Source organism: Dendrobates tinctorius, unplaced genomic scaffold, assembly GCF_039654945.1.
Source record: "Dendrobates tinctorius isolate UK_male_01 unplaced genomic scaffold, ASM3965494v1 ptg000107l, whole genome shotgun sequence".
Lineage (NCBI taxonomy): Eukaryota > Metazoa > Chordata > Amphibia > Anura > Dendrobatidae > Dendrobates > Dendrobates tinctorius.
In genome coordinates this window covers 23,979,480-24,005,759 of record NW_027361775.1, presented here as the reverse complement: position 1 = coordinate 24,005,759, position 26,280 = coordinate 23,979,480, and the positions used below count along the sequence as shown (strand labels likewise).

Here is a 26,280-nt window from a genome sequence, read left to right as displayed (position 1 = left end):
TTGAACAGCTGGAAAGTGCAGAGATTAATCCACTGCCAACACTACTCTACTACTATTACTTTTGAAAGTTAGATATAAGCATGAATATTTAGCTTCTGGATGTAAACAAGATTGTCGCCATCAATTGAAAGCAAGCACAGATTTTGAATATTATGGAAAAGCAGGTTTACAAAATGAACACATAAACACACCTTATAATACTCAGGCTGTATTTGCACAATGGCAAATTAAGTCATCAACATGGTGTTCGCACCACTTTTTTTGGAATTCCCCCAGACTATTAATTACTGGAGATTATTATTTTCAGTGCGTTCTGGCAGCTTCTGACCTGACTAATTTACCTTTTAAATCCTTGGTGTCTGCATTTACCATATAAGAAGTGATTTTCCTACTTTATTTCGCTTCTCCTGGGATTATAGGTTTCCGTATAAATGAGTCAGGTAAGCTCATTACTAGATTTGAATTTTTTTCCTGTGGGCAGAAAATAGCAAGTGATGCACTGTTTTAGTTTGTCACGTGTGTAATAAATATTCTGCTGTAAGAAAAGTCACATTGAGTTGTTGATCAGATGCATATAGTTTATAAACGACCATTTGCGGGGGCGACATAGAAATACCTGGCTCATTAAGAAGATAGGTCAGAAGTTAGAATCCATGAAGAAATCAATACTTAAGACAAAAGGAACCACAACTGGAATCTTCATGACCTTCGTTATGATCCTGTTAGTACAAGGTGAGACTTTTACAGAACCATGAATAACATGCTGTTAGCTAGAAACACGAGTACCTGGAATTCTGAAATTTGAATAAGTACATCCTTGCATGAAGGTGTGAGCGCAGTTAAAGAGGTGTCACGCTTAGGCTACGTTCCCACATTGAGCTTTCAGTGAGTTTTTTATCGTGCAGATTTTCTGCAACATTTCTGCACCCATTAAATAAATTAGGTTACTTGCATTTTTTTAAATTGCCTTTTTGAGTGTTTTTGTTAAATGCATTTTTAGCGTGTTTTTGCCTCTTGTTGGTATATCATATTTTAAACTGCTGCTTTGTTTTTGTGCTTCCTGGTATTTGACTTTGACAAAACTTTATTGATACAGTAATGTGTAGTGGATTACATGCGTTTTTGGTGCGTTTCCATGGCGGAAAAGCACTAAAAACATATTTGTGCTTTTTACCTGCGGATTTTCCACATCTAATGGAAGTTTATGGGAAATAATCTGCACATAAAACTTAGTGTATACACAATACAGGAAAGATGTATATCTTTGTACCGTATACGCAATAGAAATTGATTTGAAACATGCAACACGGATCAATTTATACTGAGTTAGAAAAAAGTGGGCATGGGATTTCTATAAATCCCATCCACTTTGCTGGAACTGTAAGACACTGCGTTTTTGATGCAGTGAAAACTGACAGCATAGAATTTTTTTTTTACCAAAAACACGTTGTGGGCACACAGCCTTGGGGCTAGTGCAAACGAACATATTTTCCGTCCCAGTACAATCCGACAAAACATTGGATGAAGCTTGGACCAAGGTTATTCTATCAAAAATGGTGGATCCGGTGCTCGAAAAAGCAAGTTTTTTTTATTTTAAAATTTAAAAACTTTTTTTTATTGAATACATATTAAAAAATTCTGGTGTGCAGATGACCATAACTAACATTAGTTAGCCGCATGTTGCATAGGCGATCCTACGCGTTTCAGCATAGCGCCTTAGGGTCCCATTTCACTTAACGACGCACCAGCGATCCCGACAACGATATGACCTGGTAAGGATCGCTGGTGCGTCGCTAAATGGTCGCTAGTAAGCTGCCAATCAGATCTCTTCAGCGACGCATCCTCGGTGGTCGTTGGTACCTTGTCACACAGCAGCTTTTCTGACGATTCCCTAAGTTCTGCGTCGCCAACGAGGTCGCTCGTCGGGGTCAAACACAGCAATGTGTGCTGGCCAGCGGGACGCCGACTATGAAAAGATGGCCCAGGTCATTCGAGCATGATCAGCGATATCCAGCAGGGGGGCCGGTCGCCGCTGCGTGTCACATGTAGCAAGATCGCTGGCGAGGTCGCTGTTGCGTCACAAAATCAGTGACACTTCAGCGATCTCGCTATGTGAGACGGGGGCTTTACTCATGGATACAAAGTGAATGCCACAGTATGCTTTAAAAAGAAATGTGATAGCGTAGAGTTCAGAGAAAATTGCCTGAGGAATACACCCGAACTAGTTCTTGAAAAAACATACCCATAGTTAAAAGCTGCTAAACTGCTGACATTTAATATACAAATGCAATATGTGCACCAGAGGAAAAACTGTCAACTATGAATGGAGAAAAAAAACCCACCCAAAAAAACACTGTAATCCGTAGACTCAAATATACATTCGCATTAAAAATATTGTTTTCTTTGAAGAATCAATTATATTGGAGAATAATGTCCTGTCTTATATTAAGGCCCTTTGGGGCACGTGTACCCAGCTTAAAGATCCAGAACGATTCACGGTTCAGGATCTTTCTCCTGAAATCGCCTCACCTGGATGTTTTAAAAACCTTCTCAATGCCCCAAAACTTGAGGGCACTAATGTCTGTGTTGTGTATAGAGACAAAGTGTTCAGAGACTGCAGATAGATTTAATGCTCTTGGGTTTAATAACTGATATCCAAAAATTTGATTGGGATTCTAAAACATTTTCTTGCTTAGCATACGATATTATTGCGCTTTATCCTTCTATACCACACAATGTAGCGCTAGAATGCTTGAAAATATTTTTGTCCAAATATAGTTCTTATCTTCTCAACACACATAATTTTGTAGTTTCAGCAGTTCACTTTTTATTAACGCACACTCCACCCTATCAAATTTCTTTTTAAATCATGCTATGGCATTCACTTTGTATCCATGAGTTTGTGCTACATGCGGCTAACTAATGTTAGTTCTGGGCGTCTGCACACTAGAATTTTTTAATATGTATTCAATAAAACATTCTTTGAAATTTTAAAATGAAAATTTTTTTTTCGAGCTCTGGATCCACCATTTTTTATTCCATATTTCTGCCTGGGCCTGGGCAGCTACGTGAGCTGGGTGTGGACCCATAGGTTTTCCTCAGAACAAGGCAAGTAATGAGCAAAGCTGGATGAAGTTGCGTGGAGCATTTCCTTACATCTCTCAGGAATAAGGTAATCCCAACTAAGCTACACTGGGTTAGGTCGGGATCACACTACAGTGTGTAATGCGAGAAACTCGCAAGAGTCTCTCGCATCAACACCCGGCGCTGCAGCTACATAAGAAATACATGCCTGAGAGTTGGCGGCAGCGCCAGGTGTTGATGCAAGAGACTCGTGCGAGTTTGTCGCATCACACACGGTAGTGTGATCCCGGCCTTAGGCCGGGGTCACACTAGCGATTAAAACGGTCGAATGCAATGCGATAAAAAATCGCATTGCATTCGAACCCATGTTATTCTATGGGCAGCTCACATCATGCGATTTTTTATCGCATCCGATCCTCAGACCGAGACAATCGCAGCATGCTGCGATTGTGACTGATTTTCGGATCGGATTCCCCAATGCAAGTCTATGGATGCGATAAAAAAACACATGGAAAACGCACCAAATGTGTGACTTGCGATTAAATCGCACAACTTCTCCAGGTCTACAGGATAGGGCATCAGGCATTGGCATTGGATGTCAATTTGATGCTTAGATGCGATTAAAATTGGTTCCTTGCCGGAAAATGGGATGACAGACGGATATCTGGCCAAGAATTCTTTGTGCGATTTCGTACCGTTAAAATGGGACGGATTTTTTAATGGTTGTGTGTGACTCCAGCCTTACAGTCTAATATGGAACAAGCAGCCAGGAGACCATCTTTACACTGATGGGATAACTCCAGGATCTGCAGCATAACTGGTTTCCCTACCGAGGATTGCACAGAAAAGAATTTTACAAGGATTTACCACACTGTGGTGCCCATGCCTGCTATCTGGTTTTCCAGCAGACTGCTTTGAAATATACAAGTTGCCATAGAGGATCCTCTGAATGGGTGAGCTGAAATTTTTATTTTCTCTAATGTTATTCTATGGGGACATGCACATGTCAGTCTGTCGAAGGAGAAAAAAAATCGCAGTATGCACAATTTGCATCTTTTAAATTGAATCACACTTGACCATGCAAGTCAATGGGTCCATCAAAAAAATCAGTTGGAGTCCAATTTTCACAGACAGAATGGAGAAGATCAGAGTGTGATTAGCATATTCGGACAGATTTTTTCTCAAATGAAAGAAATATGGTCTTGTGACCCTAGCTGCGAAGAGATTCTCCAGATGAACTTTTCTCTTTGAAGAAGTTAAAGGGAACCTGTCATCAGTTTTAGCCTATACAAGATAAGGCCATCACTTTTCAGGGCTGATATACAGCATTTAGAATGCTGAATACGTGCCCTCAACCCGACCTGTAAGAGAAGAACAATAACTCGCTTGGTCCAGCGCCTCCCATCTTTATGCGATGCCATCCTCCTGCTTGCTTCATGTGGATGACGCAGTGTCCTAAGCACCACGCTCCTGCGCAGGCGTACTTCTCTGCCCTGTTGAGTGCACAGGTGCTGGGAAAAGTCAGAGAGGCCCAGCGCCTGCTCACTGCAGTACTTTCCTCTGCCCTCAATGGGGCAGAGAAGTACGCCTGCCCAGGAGCTCGATGCCGGGAGACTATCAAAACCAAAGTCAAAGTTTCCAGTTTGTGTTTTTATTTTACTCCCTCTGCTTCCTTCTTCAGTACTCTATTTTTTCTGCTAGTGCTAGTTTTTATGGTCTTTATTAAGGGGGCAGTGCTCGCATTGTAATAATGTAGAACAATCTAAAGGCACACCCCTAAATAATTTTGTTAGCCATGCCCCCATAAAACTAGCATATTGGCTGCAATAAATAAGCAAAGCAATAACATAGATTAAAAAAAGAATACTCAGGTGGAGCAGTGGGAATAAATTCAGAGCACAAGTCGGCCACCTATGACCAGACAAAAAGTCCTCTTTAAACAGTAAGGAAATTAAATCTAGGTCTGCTATCAATATAAGCATAGTTTTTTTTCTAACATTTACACTATTTTCATGCTGAATGAATAATCATTCCCTTTTTTGGTGAATTTTTAAATTTGTTCACTTAAAGGCATTGTCGCGCAAGACATATTTTTATCACCTATTTATAAGATAAGTAACAAATACAAAAGCACAGAATCCGCCAGCACGCCCTATTCCATGATAGTTAATCCTTGGCACGGAGAGATACGCACTCCTGCTTGACTCATGATACAACCATAATACTCACTACTGCTATCGCTATTCCCACTTTAGGACCACTAGGTCCTCTATTGTGGCTTTGGCCAGCCATTCTGCTGATTTTTCCTGAGATTTATAGCAGGAGTCTAAACTTTCAGGGTCGCTCTATCAGTGCCAGGTCATCAGCTCCAGTGTCAACAGATCCGAAGAAATTTTCAGTCTGCTGCAATAAATCATCCTATACCTCAGTGCGACCAAAAAACACAATACATAATTCAGCACTGGACTCTATGATACCCCCACCGAGAATTTTTCCACACACAAAGTATGATCACCCTATTGTACCCCACCTTTACTCCCCTGGCAAAGAATGGTGACCCCAACACTCTATGATCCCCCCAGCTGTGACACCCAAACAACCATCCATGCAGTATAATGTGCATTCATACAGTATAATGGCCCCACACCTCACCACACTGTAATAGTCACCACTAGTCCTCCAAACAGTATAATGGCCCCACACAGCCATCCACACAATATGATGGACTCAACACAAACCAGTAGGTTTAAAAAAAGAAATCAAAAAAGCGACATTCATAGGTAACTAATTAGTTTCTATATACTTATGTGTGACCACCATTACTCAAGACATACATTTTTATCAAGAGAATAGAAAAGCACAGCGTACCTTGCTTACTACACCTCGGAAAAAGTATACTCTGTTTAAAGCTAGTCGCACATTAGTATAGGTGTGCTACTGACTACTACGATTCAACTCTCTGCAGAGCGCTACCTTTCAGTGCCTTTTTTAACATCTGCTCATTTGGCTGATGCTTAGATTGTAATGAAGATAACCACCTTAAGGTAAGTGCGCACGTTTAGAGATGAGCAAACATCGTCAGCTCCCTGTTTATTTGGAAAGCTATAGCGCTTACCAAATAGCTCCATCAGGAACCCGGATACCTGGAGCGCTCCCGATGATCAGCTGTTTGGCGCCGCAGCTGCATGTGTCGTGGCTGTTTCACTGTCAAAACACATGCATGGAGAGCCTGTTTGTTGTGACTGTCACACAGCCATGACACATGCAGCTGCGACGCCAAACAACGGATCAGCCGGCGCGCTCCAGGTATCCACTATCCAGGTTTCTGATGCAGCTTCTTCGGTAAGCGGTATAGCTTGCCGAATAAGGAGGGAGCAGACGAAGTTCGCTCATCTCTACACACATTGCATTTTTGCTGCACTTTCCCCAAGTTTTTGCTGCAATAAAATGCAGCAGTTTTACAGTACCAGCAAAGTGAATGAGATACATGAAATGTCATGCACTTTTTAATTGTATATTTGAAGCAAATCAAATCTGCAGCATGTTAATTATTTCAGCTCTTTTTTTTTGCACATTCCAATGAGTGGGGGAAAAACACAGAAAAAAGCTGCATTAAAAACGCATGTATTTTGTGCAGCATTTTTCCTGCCATGCCTCATTTTTTACATTTATTTTTGTTTAGTGTTTTTCCCCACTAATAGTATGGGTTAAAAATGCTTCAAGAATTGACATGCAGATCTAAATATGCAAGGAAAAAAATAAGAGACGTGTGCATTCACTTTGCTGAGACAACAAAACACTATATTTTCTGTGCAAAATTTGTGCTGAAGAAAATGCGTCAAAACTGCAACATGTGCACACAGCCTTCAACAAGATTTTCATCACATTTTTGAATGCATACAGGGTTACTGCAATGAAGGTGGCTGGGAACCTCACGTGCCTCCTCTCCACTCGACACTGTTCACTCGATTACCTGAGGCACCTCATTGTTATTAATGTGTAGTGTAATGTTTATGTACTGTGATGTCTTGTATATGTTTAGGATTAGGGATAGAAGTTAGCATAGAGTTCAGGGGCCTTTACACATAGCGATATCGCTAAAGCATCACCGATTTTGTGACACAGCAGCGATATCGCTATATGTGATACTTACCTCCGACCGGCTCCCCCACTGATTATCGCTGATTGCGCGAGATCGTCCAGTTCCATTTCTCGTCGGGCGCTTCCTGCTGTGCTTTCTGCTGGCGCCGATGAGCAACGCGATCGCCGCGTCTGAAAGGTAAGTAACTAACGACCGCTGCTGTGTCGCTACATCGCTGTGAGATCTGTCTCTGTGACAGCTCACTAGTGACCATTTAGCGATGCACCAGCGATCCTGACCGGGTCGTATCGTTGTCGAGATCGCTGGTGCATCGCTAAATGTAAAGGGGCCTTTATACGGGGTTAGAATAGAGGGGGCACATTAGAGATAGAGAATAGGATAGATAATGGTGTTAGTTTAGGCACAGGCAGCAAGGGGTTATTTAGAGGTGAGGAGTTAGAGCAGAGCAGCATAGAGCAGGCGGATATAGGAATGGCACTTCCTGTTTAGGATCAGATGCCTCGGCGGTCTGCCCAAGGGCAGGATGTATGCAGTGGTCAGTAGCAAGCTGTGGGAATAATTCTGTGGATGGCAGTAAAGTGCCCCCAGCTGAAGAATAGTGTAAATGGGCACCAGCTTAAAGGAATCATCCCCAGGAAGGATTTGGGGTCTAAGACTGGGGCGGGAGTAGCTGTGATGGCATTCCCGGCACCTTTCCCTATTGGAACCGGACAAGGGGCTTACAGGGACCTGGTGATGCTGAAGGTACAGATGGGTGATGGACTGTCCAATGGGACTAGAAAAAATTGAACCAGCTCACCTGAGGCTGCATGTGGTGTGAGGAAGCACTGACTTCGTGTCGTTTCCACAGACAAGCATGAACAAAAAAAAAGTGTTTCTCCAGCTTCCAAAACAGTCCAAAATTTATTGAAACATGAATAAAATCAAGTCAGGGCCAAAGAGAGTTCACATAAGTGTATGTGGCAGCTACATGTTTCGAACACAATAAAATGTTCTTTCTCAAAGCTACAAATAGACAACATCAGTATGGTAATATACCAACAACAACAATGGAAACATCACATATGGTCACATGGAAATAGTAATAATTAAAACCACACTTTACAAAAAAAAAAATGCAAAAAAATATATATATGAATAAAAAATTGAATACGCATACACATAGCTGATCACTAGTAATGAAACATAATTTCCTTGTGGACATGAAGTCTAGCGGGATAGCAGGTTCCCAAACAGAAGATAAAATAAGCCTCCCGCGTCATCAAGCGTCTCTTCATGTCTCCTCCCCTCCGTGACGTCATGAGTCTCTCAATACTGGTAACTCTCAAAGTTGACGTACTCCTATGATGGTGAGTCCAAAGTGCTTGGAAGCAAAGGACATCGTGCGACTTGTACTACTAGCAGGAGAAACAATATCAGTGATATGTTCTGAAATCCTTATCTTAAGATTGCGAGTTGTACAACCTACAAAACTCAAATTGCATTCCATATATTTAATCAAATAAGCGATATTCTCAATAGTTACAGTTTAGAGAATGTTGGATTCTATATTGTTGAACATTGCTACTGTCAGAGAATGAATGAGTTACTACAGGGTGTACATTTTATCATGAATCATAATTAGCAAACAGGCCAGTAAAAGCGATACATCACTGGAATTAGGGTTTCTTACTCCATATTATGTTGCTCTTAGATTTCAATGCAAAAACTTGCTGACAGATTCCCTTTAAATTTTCTATTCTTTAATTCTTAGTTCAGCCCCATTATATCTTTTACAATCAGTATGTCAATGTATTGCATGGTTTGGCTTTTAATATTTGTATAATTCCGACTTCTACTATGAAACTCCAGACACCTAATGAATATGTAATGCCATATAGATTTTTATGATTCATAGATGTCAGTTACTCATCAACTGATGAGATCGGAGAACATATTGCTTGGGCGAGGAGAAGAATGGTGATGGTCAGTGGGATAAAATTAAGCTTGAGTAATAAAATGACTCAATGTTTTCCTAGAATGTAATTAATGTATGTGAACTTAGGCTGTTTGCTTTATCTGGGCTGTATTATCTGGCCTAAATATGTGTAAGATAAAGGAAATTCTGCAGAATTGACATTTTTGTAAATTGATATTGTTTTAAATAGGTCTTTATAATTAATTATTGTGCACCAGTGATCTGACTAGAAAGTGTGATCTACAAGTAATAAATTAAAACCCAGGGCTGTGGAGTCGGTAAGCCACAGTTGCGACTCCGACTCCGACTCCTGAATTTTATCAGGCTCCGGCTCCGACTCCGACTCCGGCTCCGACTCCGACTCCTTCATAAATGGCCAATTCATAACAACAAATTTACTGTTGTAAAATATTAAACATCGTGCTTATTCAGTTTCTCACCATCATATAAGTAATCAGACCACTTAGAGCAAAAACTACATTTATTAGAATACAATTAGAATATAGCAAATAACTTTTATAAACTTTTCTAAACTGTAAGTAAATATGCAATAAACACTTTTATGCAGTTAATAAGAAGAAATCTATAAATTTGTCCTCAGAAAAAGTATTGCCTCTGTCAGATCCTCCTTCATGGATGCCCTCAAATCTGATCTAATTATTTTGAGAGCAGAGAACAACCTCTCTACACTAACTTGTGTTGGTGGCAAAGCAGTAACCACTCGGGCAACATCTCTGACAATGTCAGGATACAGAGGAATCGCTTGTTGCACTGTTATTTTTGATGAACGGTCAAATTTCTCAATTTCTTTTAGTGCACATGAAAAATTCTGCTGAAATGTACTGGCTGTGTTCCTTGATGGGGATGACTCTTCTTCTATGCGCGAACGCTTTGCACGGTCCTTGTGATCCAAATATTTTTCGAAATTAAATTCTTCATCAGTTGATGATGAGGGTGAAGATGTGGCAGGACGACCAAATTCTTCTTGTTCCTCCTGACTGTTCTGCAACCCTTTCATCCTTACTGCTATTTCAAACAGAGCTTCTTTTCCTTTACTTAGCTGTTGATCATCTAGAAGAATCCGATGCATTGGGTCTACATAAACAGCTGCCAAAAGAATGTTATTTTGTAATAGTAGCTCCTCTCTCCATTTCATTGATGCAGCAATGCCACTTGCAATTAACCCTCCTCTTTGGGACAGGCAAAACATCAGGTTCTTCCACTCCTTTAAGAAAATACCTGGAGTTAAGTCCTCTGCTTGTAATTTTTTAGTCACTGTAAATGGGTGCTCTAGCAATTTTTCCAGCTCAGTCACCTGATTCCACTGACTTTCATTTAGCGTCAGTTGAGGGTTAGCCATGTCTACAAGAAAGGTTTTCAGTTCAACCAAGCGCTGAATCATTAAGTAAGTACTGCCCCATCGTGTTGCTTGATCAATAATTGCCCCTTTTCCAGCACGTCTCTTCAAAATTGAGTCAACTTTAGGGGTTCTGGCAACAGTAGCCAATTTTCTCACCTTGCCAATAAGTGCAGCAGCATGTCCTTCTTGCAGACTGTCTCTTATAGCCAGCTGTAGCGTATGCACAACACAGCGCATGTGATGAATGAAAGAACATATTGACACAGTTTCAACAAGATCATCTAAACTATCATGTTGCTGTTCATCTGAAGCAACTTCAGTTTGCTCCTCAGTTACAATACTGTGTTCCTCTATTTCAAACATTTCTGTGTCTGTGGACCCAGAATGTTCTTCTAGCTGCTGGTCACCATCATTACTCTCATTCATTAGCTTAATAGTACTTATCATATTTGAAGCATTGTCAGTTACGACAGAAAGAACTTGCTCTTTTTTAAGTTCATAGTCTTGCAGAACCTTTTCCACCAAGACCTGGAGAAACTCACTGGTGTGATGAGCTTTGGTGTCTTTTACTGCCAATGTCTTGGTAACTATTTCATTTTTGTCACAAACAAATCGGACATTGATGGCAAAATAGTTCACTCTGTGACGTGTGCAGGCATCCATTTTAAGAAACAGAAAGCGTCCCTTGAGAGTTTTTTTAAGTTCTTCCTTTTGTTTAAAAGCTTCTTCGATTACTAATTTTCTAATACTCTCTCTCCAGAGAAACACCAAGCTTGCGGGCCATTTCCCCATTCAGACACATAAAAGCTGGTCGTGAAAATAATGAAATAGGCACACTATCCTTTACAACAAGCTCTATGATCTGTTTTTTAAATGTATCTACTGTCATTGTCACAGTAACTTTGTCACTGACAAAATATCTTGCAACTGATGGCTGCAAAGTTCTCTGCTCCTTTGTTTGGCTGGAAGAGCTGGGCACTGGTTCATTGGTTTGGATGCAGTCTTTCTCATCCACTGCTTTCAGTACTTCTGGATGAAAGCGCTGTAAATGTCTCTTTAGATTAGAAGCTCTGGTAGGAGCATTTTTATCTTTGCCTGAATATGCACTCATCTTGGCTTCACAGCATTTGTTTTCATCTGGATCATTTGTCATACACTGACAGACATAATGTTTTCTATCTTGAGTGATGGTGAAATGTTCAAATACAGCTGATTTAATGTGATGCTTCTTTTACATTCTCAGGTTTTTAATTCTGCATTCACAATCCAAATGACAATTGTTTTTCCTAAAAACAATTGTACAAAATTATTGCCAGGTCGTACAACTGATATAGTGGTCAGTAATACTGTTATTATTCCTCATGTACTCACAGTTAACTGATGCAAAGTTTGTTGAAAGGATAATACTTCTTACAGTCTTCCTCTTCTGAGTAGCAGGCAGCTGTGAGATGCTTGGAAGACACACACCTAGTATGATCTAGTCTAGAGGAGGAGCTTTACTACTAAGAATTTGCAACACATTTTCACTTTCAGTTTCATACATTGTAAGTAGGGGGGTTGGGGCAGCATGAGGTTAACCAAGTATAAGATTAGATAAGGGCAGTGGAGAACAGTGACACACAAGCAGTAAGAAATGTCTCTATCTCCAGCAGAACTGCTTATCACTGTTGTTCATAGTTTGATAGAACATATATATTTGAGTATCATTTATAAAATTCATATGAAAGTTCAATTATGAAATATTAATACATTTTTTTTAAAGCTGGAGTCGGAGTCGGTACATTTCTACCGACTCCGACTCCGACTCCAACCAAAACTATCTCCGACTCCGACTCCACGACTCCGACTCCACAGCCCTGGATGGTATGCATACAATTTGTAGGAGCATGCTCACACTGGCCATTAAGCAGACTTTCAAGGAGAACAGCCAGGGGGGGTTGCGCAGATCCCACCTCATCCACTAATATGTCACAGGTAACATCAGGCAGATCCCACTGCAGTCACCAGTTTGTAAGGTAGACATCTCTGCTGCCTCCAATCATCAGAACTAATTACGCAATTGACTGACGAGTGATGGACGAAGCCACAACTGCTTCCACTAGTAAGCCGGTTATTGGATAACTCACAGTGAACGAGTGGTATAAAAACCTCAGATTTCAATGCATGGAATATATACAGTGTGTCCGTAAAGTCATGGTGCACTTTTGACCAATCACAGGAAAGTAAACAAGTATACCACGATCCCCGGATCTGACGCCCTTAGACTTTTACTTTTGGGGTTATGTGAAGCAACATGTGTACATTGAACGTATAAACGACATTAATCACTTAAAACTGAGAGTCACAGACGTTATTCACTCTGTTACACCAGACGTTCTTACTCATGTGTGGCAAGAACTTCACTATCGTTTGGATGTGTGTAGGGCAACAAATGGAGCCACATCGAACTGCACTGAATAGGTATGAAGCTGGGAGAGTTTTTGTTTTATTTGGAGCAGATTTCACAATTCTATAGTTTTTTGTTGCTTTGCAGTGACTGGTCAAAAGTGCACCATGACTTTACGGACACACTGTATATACTCTATACTCTACCTCAGTACGGTCACTGACAACTCAACAAAATGAACTTGTAGTTGCCACCACCAATCATTTATACAATTTATACAGGCTGTTTGGACACCAATTACAGGTAGCGAATTGCTTCAGTGATGTGGTTTACAGAGCAAGATGAACACAGCTGTTAAATTTTACATATTTAAGCAGGAAAGGTGGGCAGTGTTTATAACAAATATATAAAGATGTTACAAAATGGGAACAAAACAATTCTGTATATACAATTACATACAGTAGATTAAAAAGGAATAAAGAAAGAGAAGTACTAAACCTGCTGTTGCAGGAATAGCTGTTTTATCTAGTTTGTGAACTTGAACAGGAAACCGAACATACAGTAAAAAGTCCATGTTCAGGGTTTGGTACCGAATACTAAGTGTCCGGTATGGACCCTGAACTTTACCATTAGGGTTCGCTCATCCCTACTCTTATCTTTATGGATGGAACATTTATCTGGAAATGGAACACTCTCACGACAAAATATGTCTTCAAGAATGAACAATGACAGACACCCAAACTCTCATTTTCATTACTGTAGATCAAGGTTACGCCCACACAATTTTCCTGGGTGAACTCATATGAGGGCTGCTTGTGTGATGTGCTAGGTCTGTTAAAATATTATGAGATCACTAACTGTCAGGATATCTTCACCCCTGCAGGTCCTAGGCGGTAGATATTGCCGTCATGTTTCCTATTGCAATTTTACTTTTCTATAGAGATTAATCATGATATGGATAGCATCATCCATCTGAACAATAGTAAGTTGGAGGGGATAGAATGGTCTTATGATCATGTGAGTGAATGTGTTATGTTTGTGCCTTCACTACAATGCCAAAAATATATCTCGCATAAACATCAGATTAATGCAAACCCCAAAATTCATCACTGACCACTGGCTACAAAGTGTCTTAGACAATTCTGTGAAGGAAGGAAGTTGAGTCCTTTGAACAGAGGAAGTCCCTGTACATCTCTGCCTATGTTTCTATAATAATAATAATAATAATAATTTTTATTTATATAGCGCCAACATATTCCGCAGCACTTTACAATTAAGCGGGGACATGTACAGACAATAAATTCAATACAAGTTAAGACAATTCAAACAATGACATTAGGAGTGAGGTCCCTGCTCGCAAGCTTACAATCTACAAGGAAATGGGGGGACACAGTAGGTGAGTAGGATTCTATGAATCCTAGCTTTTTTTGTCTGGTTCTCATCAGATTCATTTTTGTAATTACCTGGTCACTGTAGGAGTCTCCGACTCCAATGAAGGGTGAAGTGTCAGATCTCATTTCCCCAGTTAAAATTAGTTTCTCACTTCCCCGTTATAATTAGTTTCTCACTTTCCCAGTTATAATTAATCTGTAGCACACATGGCAGTGGAAGCACTTTGCCGTGGACCGATAAGAGCCTGGAGGGGCATGACTAGGCAAACACCTGACACCACTGATGGTCTGGTTAGACTTGGCTCCAGATGAATGCCAGATGCTACTCCAGGTCAGACCTCGGACACACGGCAGCTGACCCCCCGAAAGGAGTAGGAAGCTGGAACGGCCTGGAATGGATGGCGCAGCAGGCGCTGGATGGTACTGGCAGACGCGGCTGGCTTACAAGTGGTCATGGCAGGCACTTCTGGTATAGAAGTGGACGAGTCAGCAGGCACAGCTAGTATACAGGCAGGCACGTCAGGTGCTGGCAAACACTGCTTGTATACAGGCAGATGTAACGATAATGTAAAATATGACGTAAGATTCCCCTGATTATGACATGGCAGAATCTTCTATTCGCAGACTAAACACTGCTATGTCAGTGGTGGGGGCTTGACCCCCCTTCCTTTCCTTAGTCTGTCACAGCTGCAGCTTTTTCTTTCTCTGTCTGACCGTAATGTGAAACTCCAGTGTGTGAGCCACTCACTCTTTCCTGTCCCTCCTCCTCCCTCAGGAATGTCTTAATTAGCAGAAAGAATTTTCTTTGTCCTCCAAAATGTACTTAGCTACTCTCACAGACAATAATGAGAATATAATCATTTGGTCATAAAAAGCTGCCAGATTATTATAGAACTATGAAAATTACAGATTGGGACGTGCTATGATCGAGCTTCACTACAGTGATTCTTGCTAAATTCTAGCACCAACAGAAACAGAAAAAAGAATTTCTCCTGAACAGAGCGGAATAGACAGCTAGTGTTTGATGTCATTACAAAGCTAATTTCAATATAAGATGAATGATGGTTCTGCTGATATTCTGCTAGGTTCTCAAGCCAGATATGATGGTTAGAAGTTTTCAGAACGCAAATCTGTACTTTGAGAAAGGGGAGGACTGTCACAAGTCAACCCCTTTAGTGATGTCACAAAGCCAAAGGTATAAGGTATTTTCCCCTACCCCTCCCTCATTCTAGCCTGGGATGCGGTGACAATAAGATCTCAAATGAATGGTGACGTTTGGCTCCCCCCCACATGGTTCTGCCTGAAATGACCTAAGCAATATGTAAGTTTATCGCTGTTTTTTTAAATCCCTTTTGTTTGCAGTTGCATTGTACAGACTGTTATTGTCTCATATCGTAAAACCGTTTTATTTTCTGTAAACACTGCCCATCTTTTGGGAATAAACTATAAAATTTATTAGTTCTGTCTCTTTGCTCTCTGACAAATTCACGTGTCTGTAAGCTAATTACGCTACTGATTTGGGTTTGCTTCGTACCCCTCTATTAATTTTACATATTAATAAGAGAAATCTGAAGCTGGTGGCAGCGAAGTGTGCTCTGGGCTAGGTGGGTAGCGCTGGCAGTGACTGAGCGGGTTTTATAAGCTGATTTGTCTGGCTGCAGCCAGGACTAGTTATAACTCCCTCACTGCAAGTGGGCCTAATAGCCATTGCACAACAAGTAGCCCATCCGGCGACTAATTATCCTAGAGGCATTTCTCTGACTGACCTGAGGGTAAGGGGGGCGCCGGCGAGCTGCGAGTTCCAAAGTGGAACTGAAAGTGGGATATTCATAAATCCCATCAGCTTGTAACATATTGTGGCAGTGGTGGGATAATTAAAATAAACCCCCCTGCGGTAAATTGTTAGGGCAAGACTAGCTTGCTGTTTTCGTCACATGGTTGGCAGCGGTGGGATAACTAGGATAAGCCTCCTGCACATGTGATAGCCGTGTGCGGCCAAAGGTCACTCCCCCTGATCGTGACAGCAGACATGGCTGGTATACAGGCAGATTCTGATAGACACAGCTGGTTGTAATGAATGGAAGCGGAGGCAGAGATGGTGAAGTTCACATTCGTTTTTATTTTTTAAGTGGAACCTCGGGACCACGGTCCGGGGGGCTCCGAAGAGGGTGTGACTAGTGAGCCCCGGGTACCCGTAGTAAAGCCCCTCAGGCAGGGCCAGAATGGAATACCCGGAGGACACAGCTGCTACCTCCAGTTAGACCCCGAACACGTGGAGCTGTCCCAGCGGGACCAAAAGGGATAACAAAGGTTACAGCAGAGTCCATAATGAGACGGGTCCTGGATCTGGGTAATTGGAAAGGAGTCGGTTCCAGTGACCTTCACACAGTCCTTGGACTCGGAAGGCTGTTGGCGGAACTGGATGGCTTAGGCCCAGATGGTTGCAGATATAACCAGGTAACACAGGATACTGATATGCTGTGGAGACAGAGAGCATTAGACAATGCACAGAGACTGCAGATGCAGCGCAGACAGGTTAGCATGAGAACCGGATGTAGCAATGATAAGATACTCGCTGCTCCGATGCTCCCCCTATGGAGAGGCCAGAAATAGCAGCCAGTGCACTGCCATTGGTTAATTGTATTTTTTGAATAATGCGCGCCACCCCTTTAAGAAGGCAAGAGAGCGGGCAGGCGTGCCCTAATAGCCTTAGCTACAGATCTCCTCACAGGACGCCAGGAGGAGGAGGCAGGAGGGAGGCCAGAACAAAGAGCAGCAGCATGAGAGGCTCGAGGTGAGTGCCCAGAACGGAGAGCAGCGGCAGGCCTGGACGCAGCGCCAGGACGGGGGCCAGGTGTAACAATGGTAGACCTGGGCGCAGCGCCAGGACGGGTACCAGGTGTAACACTGGTAAACAGAAAGGCAAGGCAGGTGCTGGCGGACACGGCTGATATACACGGATACAAGCACATGGGACCTGACAACTTGCAAGCATCCAGACAAACTGTCAAATCCATTGCTCAGACACCTCCCAACAGTTGGAGGTGCCTTAAATAGTAAGTGTCTCCCAGCTATTGGCTGTGGACACTATAGGACAGTGCATGTTGTCTTTTCAAGAGACTTGGAGTGCTCATGCCCTAAGCTCAGTGTCTGGGTATCTGCCAGACGTGCAGACATGGGAGACTGCAGCAGCAGGAAGAAGCACAGGTTGAGTACCAGAGTGGTGAGTGAGTTGGAGTCCCTGCCGGGGAAGAGGAGGATGGTAATCGTGCAGGGATGCCGGCGCTACATAATCCCATATGTTCACTGTGAGGGTGATATGTCGCCTCTCTGAAGATGTCTTTTATTGTAAAGTGAGATTTATAAGTAATAAATTAAGCCTCATTCAGACATCTATTGTTCAAGTATGCGTTCAATCTATGATTTTCATTATAATCTATGGGGATGTTCACCTGTTCATGTGTTTCTGAGGACCATGTCTCCGCAAAAAAAAATCACCGAGACATGTCTGTTTTTTATCAGCACAACAGTTGAAAATTACACTTACAAGACAATGGGTCTGTGAAAATCACGGTCAGCGCACAGATGCCATCTGTGTGCTGTCCGTAATTAACACTGAAATATATAGGAGGTGTGTAAATCATTTATTTATCAATACATGAAAATCACTGATGGCAAAAACTGACACACTGACCAAACACTGATGAAAGCCACATCAAAAAAACAATGATGACACTCGTATAATTTTTTTTTTGCTTACTTGAAAAATTACTTATGTCTGAATGAGGTCTGGATGTCTTCAAAATCTAAAATGTATCTGCATTTTTACATCTTTTCCTTTTTAAGCTTATTAACCATATTGTGATTTTTCAAGTTCAGAAAAATACAGTGCCAGTGTCAGCAGTTTGATTTAGTCCCAAGTTTTTCATCAGTGTTTGGTCAGTGTGTTAGTTCTTTACCATCAGTGTTTCATCAGTGACTTTAACATCTGGAACATGAACATCTGAATGAGGCCTAAGGAAAAATTAATTTAAACAGATTTTCTTCAGAGTGTAATGAGATTTTCATCAGTTTTTTTCACTGGCGAGAAATTTTTTTTCCACTTTCTTCTATTAGGCAGTGAAAAATAGACATCACATGGAAGGCATCTGAATGCTGATTTTTTTTTCACTGACCCGTACACTGGCATTGCTGATTTTGATCAATATTGAACATATCGCTGCGATTTTGCACAGGCCACTTAGGCCACATTCTCACTTTAAGTATTTGGTCAGTATTTTACATCATCATTTGTAAGCCCAAACCAGGAGTGGGTGATAAATCCAGAAGTGGTGGCGTGTTTCTATTATACTTTTCCTCTGATTGTTCCTCTCCTGGTTTTGGTTTACACATACTGAGATAAAATACTGACAAAATACTGAACGTGATATTGAGGCCTTTGTCCGAGGAGAAAAATTCTTACATGTGAACAGCCCCACAGACTGTCATAGGCATGTGTTCTGTCCATGAAAAACATGTATAGCACTTGTACGTGAAGAATTGACGTGTGAATGAGGTCTTAGAGTTTGTTTTTGCTTTCTATACTGACTTCATTTATGGGGAATGCATTTGTTGTCTACCAGGCACTGAAGTTGTGGGTCTGTTTCATTGTGCTGATCGCACTGCAGAAGCCTTCCATGATACATTCCAGCAAGTGTTTTTAAAGAAGGCTTTCCGTCCATCGGGAGATGCTAATTCCCCAACGTCGGTAAACCTTTCCATCACACTGTACGCCATCTTAGGAGTGGTATGTATGATGCGTGTAAATATTTGCTGTTCTGTTTTACAATACTCATACAGTGGGTACAGAAAGTATTCAGACCCTTTTACATTTTTCGCTCTTTTATTGCAGCCATTTGGTAAATTCAAAAAAGTTCATTTTTTTCTCATTAATGAACACTCTGCATCCCATCTTGACAGAAAAAAAAAACTGAAAATTTTTGCAAATTTATTAAAAAAGAAAAACTGAAATATCACATGGCCATAAGTATTCAGACCATTTGCTCAGTATTGAGTAGAAGCACCCTTCTGAGCTAGTACAGCTATGAGTCTTCTTGGGAATGATGCAAAAGGTTTTTCACACCTGGATTTGGGGATCCTCTGCCATTCTTCCTTGCAGATCCTCTCCAGTCCCGTCAGGTTGGATGGTGAACGTTGGTGGACAGCCATTTTCAGGTCTCTCCAGAGATGCTCAGTTGGGTTTAGCTCAGTTTTGCCTAACTACAATTATCAGAAAAATTTTGTGACATTTTACGCCAGAAAACTGCCAAAAACGTCTTGATGAGTGGGGTCCATTATGATTTCATCTGCGTGTTCTGACCTGACTTAGACTGTCTGACAATTTTTACTGCAGTGGAATATCAAACTTGGTTTATAAATTTGGAACATGCTTGTGACACAGTGATACTAGGGAAACCTTTCAAAACTAGCGGCAGGTATTTTATAGATAGAACATCATTATTGTTACTCATATAAGCTGTCTGATAGTTTACATATGCCCCATTTAGTGATGGAAACAGGTTTGATAGACCCTTATTACAAATATTAAGATTAGGCCACCATTCTGGCGCTGAGCTCAGGAATATACAGATTTGTAACATTTGTGGCTTGTAATGATGCAGAAGCTTTTCAAATCCAGAGCGTGCCCTATCAGATTTTTGCAGGTGATTTTATCATTGTTAAACCAAATCTTCACACTCACATCCAAGTCATCATCAAAGGCCACAACAAAGTGAACATGTAAAAAATGCTTATTTTCATTGCAGATGTCTTACGCTTTGCTATTATACACTGCATGTGTGATCCCAGACCTCTTTCTAAGGCTACATTCATACAACCATATTTTTTTTTATCTGAGTGCTGGTCATGGAAATTACAGACAGCACTTGTCCAAAGTTATTGAATAGGGCTGTTCAGATGACTGCCATTTTTTATCATGTACTATATAACCACACGGAAATAATCGGAGCCTGCACTGTACCTTTTAAAATCTTGGATGAGACTTGCCTATTCAAGTTTATAGACGTTGAAAAAAAAAAAAATTGGATCCCATACATCAGGGTTCCCCAACTCCAGTCCTCAAGGCCCACCAACAGATCATGTTTTTAGGATTTCCTTGGTATTGCTCAGGTGATAATTGCATCACCTGTGCAATACAAAGGAAATCCTGAAAACATGATCTGTTGGTGGGCCTTGAGGACTGGAGTTGGGGACCCCTGCCATACATCAACAGTTTAAAGACGAATACCACACGGATGCCATACAAATAGCATGTAGCTAGCATTCGGATGAGAATACAGATGAAAAAAATCATCTGTTAAAAGAACAATTAGCCAAGTTAAGACAAGTGTATGTAAAATTATCTTTTTTATTCATATTGTCATCCGTATGTGGAACGCTCGCCAGGGCAGTGGGGTTACTCGGTACTGGGCCGGTGTCTCAGAGGGATGTGTCATGGTGGCGGTGACCCAGTCCGTGGCCCTGGACGTCCATGCAAAAAGGGTGAAACGTGGCTGAATAAAGTTTATAGGTGGATGATACGTGACACCACCTGTGGTGCTCGGCAATGAAGGGGTTAAGCCGACGCTACAGGCAGATCCTCTGGGACAGATGGTATAAGGCAGCAAGATGTAAGAGCTCCCCACAGGTAGAGCTGTAGTCCCAGGGCAGTAGTAATAGGTGTTGAGGAAGAGGGTGTAGTCTTAGGCACAGAGATGTAGCAGTACTGAAGGGGTTGCAGGAAGAAGGCAATGACACAACAGGGTGCAGTTTCCTTTACCTTTACTGTGCTTTGTAAGTGCAGTCCAGGATCCAGTTTACAGATGGAACAGAAGTTGATCAGCCTGGGAGCAACTTAGGAATCTCTCTATGCAGATGGGTTGTGTAGTCTGCTTATCTGAGGCACTTGCGGTACTGAGTTACACTGAAGTTCCTCTTGCTTGCTCTCTTTAGAACTCCGCTCGTATGGCAGATAGTCGTAGCCTACTTTTTCTGGATCACACACACGTTGCTGCTGTGCCTCCGAGTCTTATGTGGGAACAGAGCACTTACAGCCTTCTGTTCCTCCGGTTTCTGTTGCTGGAACATCAGCATCCATACAACCTCGGACACTGGACTCCGGACCAGGCGCTACAGCTAGAAGTGAGCCTGAATTCTTCTCAATCCTCCAGCTTCTCTCTCCACCTCTGCACTCTTTTCCCTCTCAACAGGAACTGAACTAACTTCCCTTTCCTGGCCCCAGAGAACAGCTCCTCCCCCAGTTTGGTTCAGAGCTCCCTCTGCTGGCCTGGAGTGGGAACTGTGCTGTGTACTGGATTTACCTGACAGAGAGATCCTTCATTGCTTCCAAGCATGACATCACACTCCCTAGGAGGAAGGTAATGCCACTGTGGCGACCATACTCATGGGGGCGCCACATATGCAGTCTGTGTGTCTGTTTTTATATTTGTATGGCATTCACTTTTTACATGAATAATTTAATAATAAAAGGTCAAATACAGTTTCCTATATTAAAAGGAATCTGTCAGCAGGTTTTTGCTACCTTATCTGAGAGCAGGATGATGTAGGAAAAATGATCCTGATTTCAACGATGTATCACTTAGTTTACTGCTTGCAGCAGTTTGGACACATCAAAGTTTTTAGATTTAGCAAGAAACAGAGCTGAGAACGCTAACCCAGCCCGCACCAGGCTCTATGTACATTGTGGCAACACAGTGGCTCAGTGGTTAAAACTGCTGCCTTGCAGCGCTGGGGGTCATGGAGTTCAAATCCCACCAAGGACAACATCCTCAAGAAGTTTGTATGTTCTCCCCGTGTTTATCGTGTCCCCCGATAATATCCTAGTGATAAAACCTTCATTGTAAGTAAACAACAGCTTGATAAGTGACACATCGATGAAATCTGTGTTTCAGCCCCTATCTCCTACTGTCTGTAGAGTGCATAACAAAAATTTGTTCACAGATTCCCTTTAATAATTGTAATAGAAAACACATGACATATGGAGAGTAACTTGTATGTGAACCATTTTTGCCCACCCATTGACATATAACGGACGTATCTTTACCAGAATAGTAGTGAATGTAGTAGTGCATTCTGCGATAATTTACATGCAGACCATCAGTCTGTGTGTAAGACCGGGATCACACATGCGAGAAACACGGACGAGTCTCACATGTTAATACCCGGCACTGCCGCCGGCACTCAGGAGAGGAGCGTGCGGCTGCATGTATTGCTATGCGACCTCACACTCCGATCCGAGTGCCGGGTATTAACATGCGAGACTCGGCCCTGTTTCTCGCATGTGTGATCCCGTCCTAAAAATGTTCATGTGAACTACCATATAAACTTCCATTGGTCAATGTGCTTTCCCTATGGAAATAGTTTTGCATACAGACAGATTACGTGCTCGTCTGAGCAAGCCAGTAAACGCATGGAGCTCCTTGTCAAAGGAAATGCATCCAATGCAGAATTCCGGCAGTAGAAAATCTGCAGTGAAACCTGTGGGTTGCAGAATTGCTGCAGATTTGCCATGCATTATACCGGTACTTTTACGCTGTAGATATTGTTGCAGAAATTTCACTAACTGAAAATCATTTCCTTTTGTCTGAATAGGGTTATTTCAGATGAAAACAACAAAATTACAACTTTCTACAACAAATTCTGCAGAAAATATGCAATGTGTAAACTTACCGCATTTCAAAGGCTGAAATCCACGGTGAAGTCGACAGAATAAATTGCCATGCTGCGGATTAAAATTTTTCAAAATGTATTGGGGATTCACAACATTGCGACTGTAGTACGCAAAGGATTTTCCGTCCTGAAAATCTGGATGAAAAATCCTCTGTCTAGACTACCAGTGTACACATACCCTAATAATTAGAAACATTTCTAGTCATCACTAGCAATATTGAACAGAAGTCTCTCATGTGCAGATTATCTCATGCTAAAACTATTTTATTTCTCTTTTTTAGAATGAGAAAGAACAACTACTAACAACCTTTCTATCAATACGTATGGTAAGTGAGCAGAAAAATCTTGAAAAGGGATTCTGTCATCCCCAAAACTTGATTTAAACTACTTCTACAGCCCTATAGGGGACCCCCTATAAAACTCGTTCCAGCAGTATAGATTTCCATTGATTGTATAAAAAACTGTTTTTTTCCTTATGCTCCTTGGTGCACCCTTGGTGTGGCAAAGGGTTCAGTGCTCCATTCTGTCCCTCCAATCATCATGCCACTCACCTCCCCTCAGCTTCATTGATTGATAGGGATCAACTGTGTAATGAGAGCTGCCTGATTTCGGTCCACAAACCTACACTGAGCACTGGCACCATAGGATCCCAACAAAAGCACCCACACAGTATCAATGCTGGTGCCCTCTCTTCACTATCCCTGTCTGTAATGTCTGCTCGCAGCACACTACTGTGTGATCCTGTGTGTAACGCACACAGCTCACAAGATCATGCAGCGGCAAAGACATACTAATTCCTCTTATGTTCATTACCCGAACCCAATATTTAGCCTTATCAAAAATGAATCCTTTGAGATGTTTCACCATCGCCTAACAATATTTTATATCTTTTTTTCAGCTGTGGTTTAATGATTTTGCAAAATGGGATCCAGAAGAGTGTGGTGCTATAAAGGAGATCACAGTGCCCATTGAAAAGATGTGGGTTCCAGATATATTTATCCAACAGTTGTGAGTATCCAAAGTATAAGGGCTCATACTCACTTGCAAGAGACTCGCACGATTCTCGTGCGAGTCTCTCGCATGAAAACCTGGGACTGCCGCCGGCACTCGGACCGGAGCGTGCGGCTGCATGAAAATACATGTAGCCGCACGTTCCGGTCCGAGTGCCAGCGGCAGTGCCAGGTTTTCATGCAAGAGACTCACACGAGAATCGTGGCCGAAACGTTTTATTCTGGCTGCATTAAAAAATCATCAAAACTCATCTTAAAGTTGAGTGCCTAGGTTATGATAACTCATATATGGTGTGGAAACCTACTAAGGCACCTACTCTAGTAGTGCACACGGTATTTTTTCACATATAATTTTCATGTCCTACAATATTATTCTTAATTGCCCTCCTGATATTTTCATCTTTCAGTGTTGATGAAGACAGATATGAACATCTCTCTTATCTGACAGTGGATCACACCGGACTAGTTAGATACTTGAAGCCAATGAGAGTTGTTAGTTCTTGCAATCTTAACATATTTCAGTTTCCCTTTGATATTCAAAATTGTTCCTTGACATTTGGATCATCATTGAACACAGGTGTGTACAATTTGACAGACAAGTCTATCATTTGATAAGGCTATGTTCACACTTCATATGTCCGTATTTTCAATCTGAGTGTTGTTCATGGGAAAACTGACGGAGAAAGCACAAGGACCATTGTTGTTCAATGGGGCTGTTCATATGGTGGTAGCATGCACTAGTGTCTTCCATATTTTGGATCACGCTCACCTATTCAAGTCTATGCGTCTGCAAAGTATAATGTATCCCAGATGTATTAACCGGATAACATCCTGTTTTATATTGCCATTACCTAATATAGGAACTGTTTTTAACCTTAGAAATTTTATTCACTGCTCATATATAAAAATGAATGTCATAGAGATGCCATAAGGCTTCCAATCCATATACTGTATGCACAGTTGTGTGAAAAAGTGTTTGCCCCCTTCCTGATTTCCTATTCTTTTGCATGTTTGTCACACTTAAATGTTTTAGATCACCAAACAAATTTAAATATCAGACAAAAATGACACAAGTAAACATAAAATGCAGTTTTTAAATTAAGGTCTTTATTATTAAGGAAAAAAGCAATCCAAACCTAAAGTGATTGCCTCTCCCCTCCCTTAAAACATAAATGAACTGTGGCTTTGCCATGCCTCAGGATTCAATCCTGCAGTCTTGTGTTTGTCTGCTGGCATCTCTATCCGCTGAGCCACTGGAGATACAGTTGCTATCTGGGTGCTGATTACTCTTTGTCTTTTCATCCACTCCTTTCTTACTACAGGTGTTTTCTGTCTGCTATTTGGCCTATCCTATCACTCCGCAGGGGCTTATATTTACACCTCACTGCTTCCTCTATTCCCTACTGGTAATAGCTTACTACTACCCAGTTTGGTTGGTGGTGAAGGAGTAGTTCTTTTTCGTGTCAATTAGTTGTTAACTCTAGGGGATATCTGCGTGATTTTGGTTGTGTGTATTTCCTTTTCCTCTCCCATTTGGTTGGTCACTCCTATTGTTCCCTTGTTCTCCACGTTGTGGTTTCATGAGCTTTTTTATGTCATTGCAGTTACCTTTTATTCCCATCTATCTGGTTTATGCTCTCCGTTTCACGTCTGTCCCATACCTCCCTGTCACGCAGTAACAGTCTTTGGAAAGGAAGAGGGGCCTCAAACTGTCCCTAGAACTGGGTCCCTAACTATCTCTGTCCCGGGGATACTCTTGACGGTATAGAGGCTCCAGCCTCTGACCTTACTATACTCCTTTCTTTTAGATGTCTTGTTCCTTATGACACTTTTTTGTGGTCACCATCTGTTCTGTGGAGGTCCAATATTTTACATCATGACATCTGCGTAAACCAATATCCTGCACCTAAAAGTTGGGAGACTGACTTCAATCAATTTGTGAAATGAAAATTATTTGTTTTCCCTGCTTTTAGGGCTTGATCAACCTACGAGTACTCCGTGGATCTCGTTGAGCAATGGACGTGTGGGCTGTTTGGGTGTTTTTTACATTTTGTTGGCACCCTTGGCCATTAGATATATGATGTGATTTTTTTATTAATATATATATATATATTTTTTATGTATTGGTATAATTATTTGCTGATATATTCTTTTTGGTGATATGGTATGGTGGGTTGCTATAATTTGTCCTTTGAATATTTTTGGTAATTATATTATATGGGCAATCCACCATTAAGAGGATGAAACTTAAAACTTCTATCCG

The 26,280-nt window shown here is 41.5% G+C and overlaps 1 protein-coding gene across 3 annotated transcripts in view; it reads left to right on the top strand.

The window, feature by feature from the left end:
• Positions 1-582: 582 nt before the first annotated feature.
• LOC141100655 (5-hydroxytryptamine receptor 3A-like) overlaps positions 583-26,280 on the top strand; it is a 74,686-nt gene continuing 48,988 nt past the window's right edge. Inside the window, exons 1-6 of one of the 3 annotated variants that reach the window (XM_073589269.1) lie at positions 583-732; positions 18,903-19,066; positions 21,271-21,459; positions 23,289-23,333; positions 23,906-24,015; positions 24,425-24,594. In XM_073589269.1, the coding sequence (XP_073445370.1) occupies positions 654-732; positions 18,903-19,066; positions 21,271-21,459; positions 23,289-23,333; positions 23,906-24,015; positions 24,425-24,594 (757 nt within the window). In that variant the 5' untranslated portion in view covers positions 583-653. Of the gene's footprint in view, positions 733-2,918; positions 3,173-18,902; positions 19,067-21,270; positions 21,460-23,288; positions 23,334-23,905; positions 24,016-24,424; positions 24,595-26,280 lie in introns of those variants that run through there. The other 2 variants (XM_073589271.1, XM_073589270.1) reach the window with 2 other exon arrangements.